Below are 14,573 nucleotides of genomic sequence, written 5' to 3'. Positions count from 1 at the left end.
AAAAAAAAAAAAAAAACGCAAAAAACTTAGAAGCCTATGGTTTATCTTTAAATTGTGACAGGAAAGGTAAAGAAATCTATTAATAAAATGGAAAAAAGTCAACAATAAAAAGTTTATTCTTCAGCAGAAATTAACTTTTATGCAAGTACAGAAAAAAAAATTTCTTCTTATCATAACAGCCTCTAGTTACCTTGTCTAGTTTGACAGTATGTCTGAATTGAACATAAAAAAGTATGTTAAATATAAGTATTTCCACATTTTTTAGTAACAAAATGACCAAGACTGGTCAGGCTCAAATATTAGAGATAAAAACCTTTACAGACATTATCGTTTCCATTAGTGTGTTCTACTAGTGAAGCTACTTTGATCATCAAAATGACATGACACAGGGAGTGACAATTCTGAGGCAGTGCTTTACTCTTCCTCATTGTTTGAGGACTGCCTAAAAACTGCCTAAATGCAATGCTGGCAAGACTCGTAATGAAAGTCATCTGATCGTATGGCATGCGGCATGGAAAAATGCAAAAGCCTTTGAAAGGTGAATGTGTAGCATGGCCCCCCAACGAACCCGGCCTCCCATTATTCATGCCCTTGAATCTGGACCAAGCCTATGACTTGTTTTAAGCAATAAAAGGTAGCAGAGATGATGCTGTGACAGTTCTGGGCCTGAACCTTCAGGAGGCCTAGTGGCTTCCACTTCTGCACCATTTGAAGTCCTTGGCCACCACGTAAGAAGTCTGGCTATCATAATAGAGATCACATGGAAAGACCACATAAATCAAAATCACAGAGAGGCTACACAGAGAAACGTGAGACCAAGCCACCCCAGCATCCCAGCTGAGGCCAGCCCCAGTCACCACCCAGCTAAATTCAGCCACACGAGGACTCCTGGCAAGACCAGCAGAAGAATGGCCCAGCTGAACTCAGCCCAGATTGCAGGACCATGAGCAAATACAATGGCTACTAACCAAGACACTGACTTTTGGGTGTTTTCTTACACAGTGGTAGAAAACAAGCTGAAGAATTTGACCTATCACTGTTTAGAGCAGAGGGAGGTTAGGGACGGATCATAGAGAATCTTAAAACACACTCTTGGTGCACCTGACAATCATTCCTAGGATCCGTGCATGTTATGAAATCATTCACACTACAAGACAAATTTTAATAATTTATAGATTCAGGATAAAAGTAATTATAAATAAAATAATCATCACAGAATCTTACTTTTGAAAGGAACCTTAGATTTTCAGACCAGCCCCCATGTTTTGCTGATAAGAAAAAAGAGGGCCAGAGAAAGGGATGGTGTTCAAACCGCAAGGAAGTCAGTTCCTTGGGGATTCTCAGTTCCATGCTACTCTCACTTTTATATAATTTATCTGAAAAAATGTTAAGTTTAGAAAAAAATTTAGGTGAGATAATTACTCAATGAATACTTTTTAAAATGAGACAAACACTGAAAACAGTAGCTATTCATTTTTACTTTACTTGATATAGTTTAAAATTAAATATCAAAATGCGAAAATAACCAAAAGTCACAATTTTTTAAAAATAAAAATTACTGCCTTTCAATCATTACTTACATTTCACTGGCATTTGAAACTTTTTTAATTTTCTTCTTCAGTGATTTTAGTCTTTCTTGGATTTCTTTTTTTTCCTGCTGCCATTTTTTAATTTCTCTTTCCAAATCTTGAAGGAACCAATCTAATTCCGTCTTTGAGATCTAAAAACATTTAGAAGGTACTTACATAAATGGCAAAATATACTTTTTAACAAAAGAGACTAAAAGGCTAGAATTGTGACGGCGTCATAGCTTAAACAATGACTCAAGTTCAGTGGAACAGACACTCCCAAGCTGGTGGTGCCCTGTGGCAGGCTATGCCCCCCAGCCAAGCCTGGGACATCAAGTCACACCAGACAGCCACATCCTACCCACTACGTGCACCTGATTACAGTAAGGCACCGTGAAGAACCACTCTGATGTGCCCAGAAGTATTCACACTTCACTCTCCAGCCTCAATGATTCTATAATCTACAAGGAGTCTGTACACATGTTTTAGTTGGCAAGGCCAATAGTTTTTGTTTGCTGTTATAAATATAAATGTAATCCTCTTGCTGGTCATTAAAGGCATATGGGTTGAGATACCTGCCAGAATTTCAGGCAGTGTGACAAAGAGAAATGGAAACCTCTTTGGAGTCACTGCTAGTTACCATTCCCCTGGAGGGTTTGGTACAGCACCACTTGACACCCAACCCTCTCTGTCAACTTCTTATGTAGTTGCTGGTTTTGAAACTTCTGAATCTCCACATTCTCTAAAGGTTTGATGTTTGTTTTGAAGTATCATCTATTCAATGGGAGCAAGCAGTTTGGGTGGGGCACATGCTTATAAATACCAGTCATTTATAAGTAAAACATTCCCTATATTAATATTTCTAATAATTAATTTAAACGTGAATCAAAGCAATACTTAAAGGAAACAAATATTTTCTAGTTTAAAATCTCACTATTATCAATGATGGCTTAATGAAATCCTAACTTCACATTTGCTTTAGGGAAACTTGTAATATTTTACTTCCTATCAGATTCCCTACAGCGTGAACTTCCTGCTTAGGCTTAGAGCATGCGTAGGTCACTGAGGAATACAGTTCAGCTATAGAAACTCGAGTTCTTCTCTGTCAAAAAGGACACTAAAGTCAACCTACATGGATTCCATAGGAAATCATGGCCTTCAGGCCAAAAGCTCTATCAATTTAAGAGGCCACTACTCCTTCTTCAGCCTTAGACACCAAGGTTCTCAATGTTTTTTAAAGGCAGATTTGCTAACCAGTCAAGGTCCTTTAAGATTTCTGAATCCTACAGCAGGGATAAGGTTGATTTTGGCACAGGACAACTGTTCTTAGGTGGCAAAAACTGAACAACAGCTCAGTAACATTCCCTTTAACATGGGAACCAGTCCTTCCCACATCTTCTTAGCTGCAACCTTGTTGATCCTGAATTTCTTGAGTCATTGCTGTGACTGAGGTGACCACCATGCCTATTCTACTTAAGAATCCTGTGTTCCACCTGGTTTGGTTCTACCAGGACCAATGTGAATTTGCATGCCTTGCTGCTGGCAGCCAAGCCAATCTTGTTTCTCACCTATCCTGTGCTCCTATTCTGAGCCAATGATCTCACCTGGGATCCATCCCTTTGGCTGGGAGATTATGTGCAACCACAAGGTTATGGTGAGGCATAAGAACCTAGTTGGCAACAAGTACCTAAGGGAGTTCAAGTATCAAGAAGCACAAAGTATTATAAACACACGCGCACATACACACGAATATAGCTCAGGCAGCGAAAATACTACATGAGTTCATCTTCTGTTTGTACTAACCACTGCTGAATGCCATAGCTGCCTCACAATGCTAAACAGGTTAGCTATCACAAGCTTGTTTCTGACTTCATGGAAGACAGAACGATCTCCTGAACCTTTTTCTTTCAAACTTAGCATAAAACAAACAAATAGGCTATATACAACTGTATCTGCTATATTACAGTTTATTGACATAACTATAAACACTTTCTTTTTCTCAATTAGAAAACTTGTTTTCTTATCTTTTTTATTGAACCTCAGTGTTGTTCTGAAACAAATATTTGAGGTACTTTTGATAATATATACATACATTTTTAAAAGAAAAAAGAAAAAGAATGCCAAGCATGTAAAGAAAACAGAATAAAAAGAGAGGAATGACAACACAAAACCATGAGGGAGAGTAATACAAAAATGAATGGCATGTGCTCCTAACCAATTCTTTAGAAACAACATTAAAACTTTCTGGCAGACAAGGTCAAAGAGAAAATATAATGAGCTGTACAATTCGATATAAAACATAAAAACAAACCAGTTGCACAAGAGAGGCCCTGGAAGTGATGGCAGACAGAAGGGCCTCATGAAGAGGATGCCGCAGAAACACCCCACAAGGCCAGCACAGAGCCTGGCACTTAAAATAACATTCAAGAAATATTTGTTACATGAAAGAATGGATAATATCCCCAAGTCCATACTAGCAGTAAATAAAGCAGCAAACTTCACAGAATGTGAGCCTGATGTACTCTGATGTAGGCTGATAGAGAATATGGAAACACAACTCATTCAATGCAGCTTTTTAGGGGCCAGGCACACATTCTTTGATAAACATTTGCAAAGCTCCTAGTTTGTATACTGAGCTAGGTGCTATCAAAGATAACTTTAAAAACCACCCTTCTGGGCATGGTAGCATGTGTTTCTAGTCTCAGCTACTCAGGAGTCTGAGGCAGGAGGATCCCTTGAGCCCAGGAGTTCCACCTTGGCAATCTAATGAGACCCCCATTCAAAAAACAAACAAACAAAACAAAACAAAAAACAGTCCTTACTTCAAGATCACAGTTTGGTAGAGAAAATATGCATAAATGACAGTTACTATACTATACTGTTCGAAAAATTAATTTGAAATGGATCACAGACCTAAATGGGTAAGCAGTGCCCTTGAAGTAGACAGGGGTTTCTTAGCTATGACACCAAAGGCACAAGCAATGAAAGAATATGAGAAATTGGACTTAGTGTACTTAAAGTAAAAACTTTGGTGCTGCAAATGATACCATTAGGAAAGCGAAAAGGCAACCCACAAAATGGAGACGGGAGATACATTTGCAAATATGGAAGATGGAAGTAAATATCTGTAAATCACAGATTTGATGAGCAACTTGTATCCAGAATATAGAAAAGCTCTTTGTTTTTGTTTTTTTGAGACAGGGTCTTGCTCTGTTGCCCAAACTGCAGTGCAGGGGCAAGATCATGGCTCACTGCAGCCTCAACTTCCTGGTCTCAAGTGATCCTCCCACCTCAGCCTCCTGAGTAGCTGGAACTACAGGCATGTATCACCATACCTACCTAATTATTTAGTTTTTTAATTTTTTATAGCGAGTGAGGGTCTCATCACATCACCCTGACTTGTCTTGAACTCCTGGGCTCAAGCAATTCTCCTGCCTCAGCCTCCCAAAGTGCTGGGATTATAGACGTGAGCCACCATGCCCAGCCCTGTTCTGTTTCTTTTTTTTTTTTTTTTTCCTTTCGAGACAGGGTCTCACTCTGTTGTTGCCCAGGCTGGGGTGCAATGGCATGATCCTGGCTCACTGTAGCCTCCAAACCCCTGGGCTCAAGTGACCCTCTCAGCTCAGCCTCCCAAGTAGCTGGGACCACAGATGCACACCACCATGCCTTCTCAATTTTTAAACTTTTTGTAGAGAAGGGATCTTGCCATGTTGCCCAGGCTGGTTTCAAACTCCTGGGTTCAAGTGATCTTCCTGCCTTGGTCTCTCAAAGTGCTGGTTTTGTATGTGTGAGCCACTGCACCTGGCCCAAAAACTCTTAAAAGTCAATAATAGAAAGACAAACTCAATTCAAAAATGAATAAAGGATCTGAGTAGACCTTCCTCCAAAGAAGATATACAAATGGATAATAAGCATATGAAAAGATGCTCAATATCATTAGCCTTTAGGGAAATAAAAATCAAAACCACAATGAGATACCACTCCATACCCATCAGGAGGCCTAAATAAAAAGACAAATGATGATAACTGTCAGTAAGAATGGCGAAACTGGAATCCTCGTATACTGCTGGCAGGATGGTTTTGGAACAGGCGCGCAGTTCCTCGTGCGCTTAAATATGGAATTGCCATATGATCAGCAACTGCACTCCCACACATACATCCAAAAGAAATGAAAACGTATGTCCACAGAAAAACCTGTCCATGAATGTTCACAGCAGCATTATTCAGAATAGTGCAAAAGTGGAAAAGAACGCAAATGTCAACTAGTGAATGAATAAAATGTGATACAGTCACACAACAGAATATTATCCACAGTACAAAGGAATGACATACTGATACATACTAACATAGATGGATGTACAGGGATGAACCTTGAAAACACTGTAAGTGAAAGAAGACACTTACAAAAGACTACACGTAACATGATCCGTTTAAACAAAATGCCCAGAATAGACAAATCTAGAGAGTCAATCAGTGGTTGCCAAGGGCTGAGATGCGGGAGAGAATGGGGAGTGACAGCTAGTGGGTATAAGATTTCTTTTCAGGTTGATGAAAATGGTTGAAACTTAGGTTGTGCTACACACAGCCCTGGGCATATACCAAAAACATTAAACTGTCTATTTTTAATGGGTAAATGTTACACTATGGTTAATTATATCTCAATAAAGATGTTATAAAATGATAATTACTGTATCACATAGTCATTATTACCACCACTGCATTAACAAAGGCCTGTAGGTAAGCCTGAGGTTGCCATCAACAACTGTTTCCTCAAGAAAGTGATGCCCAGAAGAGAAGCAGGAGGGAGTCAGGCTCAGGGAGAAAGAAAGCCACTCCGGGCAGAAGGGATGGCACTGGGAAAAGGTTTGGAAGTGAAAAATCGAATGACCAACATTATCCATTAAATTAGAGAACAATGCAGAGAGCTGGCAAGAGAGAAGGCGGAAGATGAAGCAGGCACACAGAAGGCTCTTGGTAATTACTGAGTGTTAGTAAATTACTGGTGCTGACCTACTGTAGTGGAGGGATGGCATTCATAGCTCCATCCTTCACACTCTGCAGCCACTCCATTTGTCATGTGACTTGCAGTTCCCTTCACTAATGAGGCAAAGTCTATTTTTCCCAGCCCTGACTCTGGCTGGCTATGTGACTGCTTTTGCTGGTAGGGTCTAAGCAGACCTGAAGTCAGCAGAGGCTTGAAAGGTGCCGTGTGGCCATCCTTGCTTGCCCTTGCACCTTCCTACTGCCTTCAGAATAGGATTTTCAGGGTGGGAGATGCCAGACATGTGGAGCAGAGCTAGTTGTCCCAGTCATTCCAGCTGAGGCCATTCTAGATCAATCTACAGCCAGCTGACCCCAGATATGTAGGCAGGAACAGCAAAGATGCTGCAGAGCTCTTGCTGGCCCAAAGGTGAACTGATCCAGCCAAGCCCAAGCAGGACCGGCTGATCGAGACTCCTATGCTAAGCGATTACAGTCACGTGTCACTGGGGTTTTGTGGCTGGGAGTTACTCAGCATTATTATGACAGTGATTAACTGATACGCCTACACTGCTGTAAAGTGGTGAGAAACATTCCTAACAGTTTAACGGGGCTGTGGAGCTGACCTTCTCTTAAGGGAGAACAAATGCACGGGCTCTGAAGCCTGACATGACCTGTTCTGCCACTTCGTACTGGTGTGGCTTGGGGAAAGCTTCATCAGCTGCTCCCACCTCCATTTCCTCACAAGTAACATGGAGATTTATGTACCAGAGTATAACACTACTGTATAAAGACTGTTTTGAGGTTAAATACATGTAAAAACAATTGAGTATGGCACATAGTAGGAGCTTCATAAATGTTAGATTTTAAAAAGGCTGAACTTGACAAGGACCCATGACTGAAGAGGAGAATCCCACCTCTGCACCGGTGTGGGCTAGGGAAGTTTTGACAGGCAGGGCCAAGATTCTGTTCTAATGCAGACAAAGGTCCAAAAATCTACCCTGTAAATTATTCTGGGCCAAATAATTTGACAGTGTTTTTAAGGGCTGATGTTGACTCAATTGTCCATTTCAGCATCTCATTAAAGCACCTTAAGACCATATGTCCTGGGCAGATAGGGAGTGACTGATTAATAAATATGGGGTTTCTTTTTGGGGGTGATAAAAGTTTTGTGGAATTAGATAGTGGTAACGGTTACACAACAATGTGAATATTCAAAAAACCACTATATTGTACACTTTGTAATGGTTAAAACAGCAAATTTTATGTTATGTGAACTTTATTCTCAAAACAAAATGAACCTATGTCCTTCAGCAATACTGCAACCAGTTATAACCTGCCAGTCCATAGTTAAGGTACAATAAAAACAACAAGAGATTCTGGCTTTAAAAAAGCTACTTTTGGCCAGGCACGGTGGCTCACGCCTGTAATCCCAGCACTTTGGGAGGCCGAGGTGGGAGGATCACTGGAGGTCAGAAGTTCAAGACTAGCCTGGCCAACATGGCGAAACCCCGTCTCTACTAAAAATACAAAAATTAGTTAGGCTTGGTGGCGTGCACCTGTAATCCCAGCTACCCAGGAGTCTGAGGCAGGAGAATCGCTGGAACCCGGGAGGCAGAGGTTGCAGTGAGCCGATATCGTGCCACTGCACTCCGGCCTGGGCGACAGAGCAAGACTCCATCTGAAAACTAAAAAAAATTTAAAAAGCCACTTTTCCACTGGCAGAGAATAGATAACTGGCCTAACTACCTATAAAGGCCATTCCTAGCTCATGAATAATAATAGAACCCCATCAGCTATATATAATACCTTGCTCAGACTTTTACTGATGCTTATAATATGCTAAGCATTCTTTTTTTTTTTTGAGATGGAGTCTAGCTCTTGTCGCCCAGACTGGAGTGCAGTGGTACGATCTTGGCTCACTGCAACCTCTACCTCCCGGGTTCAAGTGATTCTCCCGCCTCAGCCTCCCAAGTAGCTAGGATTACAGGCGCCCACCACCATGCCCAGCTAATTTTTGTACTTTTGGTAGAGATGGGGTTTCATCGTTGGCCAGGCTGATCTCGAACTCCTGACCTCAGGTGATATGCCCGCCTTGGCCTCCCAAAGCGCTGAGGTTACAGGTGTAAGCCACTGTGCCTGGCCTGTGCTGGCCTGTATATGCTAAGCATTCTTTTTTTTTTTTTTTTGAGACAGAGTCTCGCTCTGTCACCTAGGCCCAGACTGGAGTGCAGTGGTACGATCTTGGCTCACTGCAACCTCTACCTCCCGGGTTCAAGTGATTCTCCCGCCTCAGCCTCCCAAGTAGCTAGGATTACAGGCGCCCACCACCATGCCCAGCTAATTTTTGTACTTTTGGTAGAGATGGGGTTTCATCGTTGGCCAGGCTGATCTCGAACTCCTGACCTCAGGTGATATGCCCGCCTTGGCCTCCCAAAGCGCTGAGGTTACAGGTGTAAGCCACTGTGCCTGGCCTGTGCTGGCCTGTATATGCTAAGCATTCTTTTTTTTTTTTTTTTGAGACAGAGTCTCGCTCTGTCACCTAGGCTGGAGTACATGGCGTGATCTCGGCTCACTGCAAGCTCCGCCTCCCGGGTTCACGCCATTCTCCTGCCTCAGCCTCGTGAGTAGCTGGGACTACAAGGCGCCCGCCACCACACCTGGCTAATTTTTTTTTTTTTTTGTATTTTTAGTAGAGATGGGGTTTCACCGTGTTAGCCAAGATGGTCTCAACCTCCTGACCTCGTGATCCACCTGCCTTGGCCTCCCAAAGTGCTAGGATTACAGGCGTGAGCCACCGCGCCAGGCCATATGCGAAGCATTCTTAAAGTGGTTTGTAAAAAAACAATTTTCTTAGCAGAGGCACAAGTAGAATTTTGGGTGGGACAGTTCCTCCTTGAGTACTGTACTTACTATCTCTGGCTATCCCGTCCTTTTTCAACCACCCCAGATGGGACCTCACAAAGCTGTGAAGTAGACAATACATTATTAGTGAGAAGACTGAGAGTCAAAGAGGCTGAAGAAATTGTCTAACATCACAAAGCTATTACATGGAGGTGCTGTGGTGTGGTGTGGGCAGTGGGACTCTAATGCATTCAGATTTCTAGAGCTTCCCTGTTTTTCTGTTCTCTATAAGGGGCTGGGTGTACATTTGCTACATTCAAACATGGCATCAAGTAACTGGAGTAAAAGGAAAAGTTGGTTAGCTCATAACCTCAGCAATCTGCAGTCAAAGGCCAAAGGGAAGTATCAGGAAAGGCCACTCGGTTCTTTCTATGTTTATAAGAAATTTCTCCATGAGCTATGAGCATAAACACCATTAATAAAGAAATGACTATGGCTAAATCTCATCTACTCTTATGTGGACACCAACCCAAGGAACTCAGATTAGCAACTTATCCTGGCAGGGAATAGGTATACATTTTACGTGGTAAGTCTAATAACTTATCAGGCCTATAATTTGGTAATTGCCCTTTTAAGGCACTCTTGAGTAGGGCCACCCAACAGCAGACTCAAAGTCTTAACAAGTTAAAAAAAGCCTGACAGCTGGAGCCCTCCCCATAGGTGCTTTATTTCCCAGACTCTTCTGGACTGACTGTACAAAGAAAGAACCTTGATGAACTGTACACACAGAGCACACAGTCAGACCAGCAATTTACAAATCCGGAAAGCCTCTGCCAGAAAGATACCTCACCTGCTGAATGCTACCTTTAAGACTGTGTTTCCAATCTGCCTCATCACTCAAACAGGCAGCTATAGGCATTCCCACATGCATTTATTAAAACTGAAGTTTCCTGAGGCAAAATAAGGTTTATAAAACTATTTTGTTTTGTTAAACCCCTAAGTAGCTTATAGAAACTTGTGTTTCATGTGTCACTATGCTATGTAGGATTTTGCTTTTGTTCTTTTTTACTTCTCCCAGCCAGGAAACTGAGTCAAGTCTCAGGATCTATCTAATTCTTCTTGTTCTTAGAATCTCCCCAGTCTCATCTTGAGTATAAACAGGTCCTGGGGAATGTTATGACAGTTACCTTTACAAACTGACCCTAGGCTTTCTACTAAAATCTTAGTAAATAGGTTTCCTGATTAAGGTCCCACTAAGCTAGTTTTCTTCTATTTAATATGTTACCCCAGCTATTGATCCAGACTTCTGGAACAAATTCCTCCTTTCTTAAATGAATTAATATGCTTTTGTTACCTTTCTAAACAGATGATGGTAGCTTTTAAAAACAAATGCACCTGATTTCCTCACATCTATGATTCCATTTTTTCACTAATTCAATCTGGCTTTGCTACTAATTGCTATCCCTCCGAGACTAGCCATGTATCTGATGATCAGTCTTCACTAACAGAATTCAAGGTCAGCAGATCTCAACAAGATACTCTGGGTGACTTTACAGTTCTAGTATGTCTAAGGCTCCATGTGTTATTCTTATACTTCCTTAGGAATAAGATGAAGATGATGATAACAGTAGCATCCAATACGTACTGAGTCCTTACGAACAAGGCAGTTTAAAGTACTTTGTAAGTATTAATCTAACCATACATAATGTGAGTTATTATTACTCACATTTTCCAGGTAAAGAACTAAAAGCACAGAGAAGTTAAGTAAATTGCCCAAGATTAGAACTAGTATAGAACCATGCCTAGATCTGAACCCAGCCAGTCTGTCTCCAGGGTTCTCATTCTGAACCTCTATTGCTATGCTGCCTCTCAATATAAACAAGAATTTATCTCAGAGCTCAGTCACCATAAAATAGAGTTTTAGTTAACCAAGGAAACTGAACTATAGCTAAACGAAAACCCAGATTTACAGCCCCTTTCTCATAAGGCAGTTTGCAAGAGGTTCTAAAGCACGGCAAGAAACAGCCACTTTAATATGTCGTGAAGAAATCTGAAGCAGGCAATTCTGAGAAAGAATCTTTTGTTTAGTCAACAATGCAGAAGTTCAGCTGAAGCTGCACCAGCACAGTTACACTCATATTCTTCTAACTATGCTATATGCAATTAAAGACAGGTTTCAGATAGGATTACCTTGTTTTCTTCTAAGTGCCTTTTCAACTTTTCTTCCAGGTCCCTGGTCTCTTCTAAGCCCTTAAGTTTCATCTGCTCATAATTTTCATATGCTTCTTTAAGTTGCTCTTGTAATACCTGGTGCTCCTTTTCAATCCGTGAAATTTCCCCCTAAAAGTGAATTACAAAACAATCTATTAAAAATTATTTAAAATGCCTACTTATGATCTTGTTCTTTACTGTTTCTTAAACAAAGGAGAGTAAAAGGCAGATGAAAATTTACAAGGGAAATGTCACAATAATTCAAGAATTAAAAACCTCTAAACAGTGTTTAGCAAAACCAGCTCTTTTATAAATATAATCATTCATATTATTGGAATTCATAAATTCTCCAATCTATAATTAGTTCTGAATATTTGTTTTAGAAGGGTTCAATATTAGATCAACAGTTTGATTTAAATGTCACTCTCCACAATTAACACCAACGATTATTTATGAGGTTTAAAAAGTTGCATATATTATACATATTTTAGATATAAATAGAACATTTTAACTTTGGCTTTACTTTTAGGTGTTTCAAATAAATAGTTGCGGGTTATTTCAAAATGACAAAATATTATCAATGAATTATTGTCAGTTATGTTTCTTGTACCAGCTTAACAACAACAAAAAAAACCCCAAACCCAGAAACCATTCTGTTGGCAAACAATAAATGTCATTTACGTAATTATTTTTTAAAACCTTTCAAACTGCATATAACTTTAAAAGAGCATCTGTTTGATGCTGGCAGCTTCTCCAGCTGGAAGTAACTGTCCTCCCTGTGGCAGCCAGGCTTTAGAAATCTATCCCAAGCACAAACCTGGTCCAGCTCTGACACTTCCTGTACCTTCCCCCAATACCTTAGTATTTTTCAAGTATAAAAAGGCAGGGAATCAAGTATTTGAAACTCTGTGAATGATCAGTTAGAGAACTGTGAATTATGGTCAGATTGACCATGCATGCCCATTTGCCTTGGAGCATGCCACTTTGTCTGCCCAGACTGAAAGTTTAGTACTATAAATAGAGTCCATGCTTAACTAAATTAATTAAACAGTCAACCTTACTATCACCCAGGAGCAAAACTTTATGGTTTAAGACTTTAGTTACCTCCATTTTAATTTTTAATTCAGCAAAAGGATCACAGTGAATAGTAACTTGCTATCATGAATGAATTTACATGCCCCAAATTACCAACAGAGACAGGCAGGAAGCTAAATGCCACCTCTATGTTATTACACTTAAACTTCACCAAAAAAAAAAAAAACACTTCACCATACTTCTGTGAGAAATACATTATTTTTGCCTTTAATAGATCAGAAAACCAAGTGAGGCAACTTCTCAAAGTCCCAGGAGAAAGTAGCAATGCTGGGATTCAAATGCAAGTCTCACTGGTTGAGAAGCCAACAATCAACTACACTAGCATAGAGGTCCTAAAACTAAGAACTAATTTAAGAAAGCATTTCTGAACGTTCCCATCACTCATAAAAACACTCATTTGAGAGTCAAAAGCACTGACTCATTAAACAACAGAGCCTACCTTGTTTAAGCACAGCATAAGACTTCAACAACAGTGAACAGGCCAAAACGTTCACTATAGGACTGTTTGTAAACATAAAAAGCTGACACAATCTAAATGTTCAACAAGAAATTGGTCAAATAAATTATCACACATTAATAAAATGGAAAAGCAAGTATCCGTTTAAAATGATGCTATAAATCATATTTACTGATATGGAAACAAGTCTACAATATATTAATTAAAAGTTGCAAATTTCAAATACAATATATATGCTGTGATCCCATCTTTTAAAAACTATTGTTTAATTATATGTAAATGTTCAAACATCCTGGAAGGCTACACATCAAAATATTAACATGAGTGATGGGAAGGTAGATGATTTTCAGTTTTTCTTTCATAATTTTTGGTATTATTCATTTAAAAAATTTAAGAACTCTATATATTATTTTTATCATTAGCAACAACTAAATGCTATTTGTACAAATAGCAGCAGGAAACACAAGTTCTGACCTTCCTCCTACTTAACTAGACATTGATCTTGTCAATCATTCCATATCTAACTATAGAACTGTTTTTTAAATGACCCCATAATATTTCATTTTATAGGTATATCATAATTTAACTAGTCCGCTATTGATGGAGGTTTAGATTGTATTCAATTTTCTGCTGATTCAAATACAGACTAAACAAACACACGAATCCCCTTGGCTCACTGGTCTCTCTCTATACATATTAGTGCAGATCGATTCCTAACTGCCTTCCCAGAAATTGCAGTTTCACTCTCTTTCAAAATGTGAATGATTGCTTTTCTTATTTCAAGTGGGGTGGGCATCTGTTTATATGTTTAAAAATCATCTGTATTTCTTTCATTGTGAATTGTCTATTCACATCCATTCTCATCTTTGTGACAGGCTGTTAATCTTATCCTTACTGATTTATAGAAACTGTATGTTAAGGAAATTAGTTCTTTATCTGTTTCACACTGCGCATAATTTTCCTTGTTTGTCATCTGTGTTTTGACATGTGTATGTGTATATATAATTTGTTCTTATACATATGCTATGCATATAGGATATACACATTACATGCATGTGTATAGGTATATAAACATACTTTTTTCCCATGCTGTTTACTGATCTTATAAAACAATTTTCATTTTTTTCCTGGATACTTTTATAGGTCCATTTTTTATGCTAAAATCTTTAATCTGCCTGGAACTTATTGTGGTATAAGGAAATGAGGTACGGACCAAGACTGATTTTTTCTAGATGGCAATCCATTTCTCCTATGTATTTAAGAATCCAGGCCGGGCGCGGTGGCTCAAGCCTGTAATCCCAGCACTTTGGGAGGCCGAGACGGGCGGATCACGAGGTCAGGAGATCGAGACCATCCTGGCTAACACGGTGAAACCCCGTCTCTACTAACAATACAAAAAACTAGCCGGGCGAGGTGGC

At 39.8% G+C, this 14,573-nt stretch overlaps 1 protein-coding gene across 1 annotated transcript in view; it reads right to left on the bottom strand.

The window, feature by feature from the left end:
* TTC3 (tetratricopeptide repeat domain 3) overlaps positions 1-14,573 on the bottom strand; it is a 126,827-nt gene that overhangs the window by 25,815 nt on the left and 86,439 nt on the right. Inside the window, exons 35-36 of the mRNA XM_011953999.1 lie at positions 11,583-11,732; positions 1,581-1,720 (exon numbers count right to left, since the gene is read on the bottom strand). Of these exons, the coding sequence (XP_011809389.1) occupies positions 1,581-1,720; positions 11,583-11,732 (290 nt within the window). The remainder of the gene's footprint in view (positions 1-1,580; positions 1,721-11,582; positions 11,733-14,573) is intronic.

This window comes from Colobus angolensis, unplaced genomic scaffold (assembly GCF_000951035.1).
Source record: "Colobus angolensis palliatus isolate OR3802 unplaced genomic scaffold, Cang.pa_1.0 Scaffold38, whole genome shotgun sequence".
In the NCBI taxonomy this organism is placed as follows: Eukaryota; Metazoa; Chordata; class Mammalia; order Primates; family Cercopithecidae; genus Colobus; species Colobus angolensis.
Note: the sequence above shows the minus strand (reverse complement) of the source record. Positions and strands in the feature narration are given on the sequence as shown.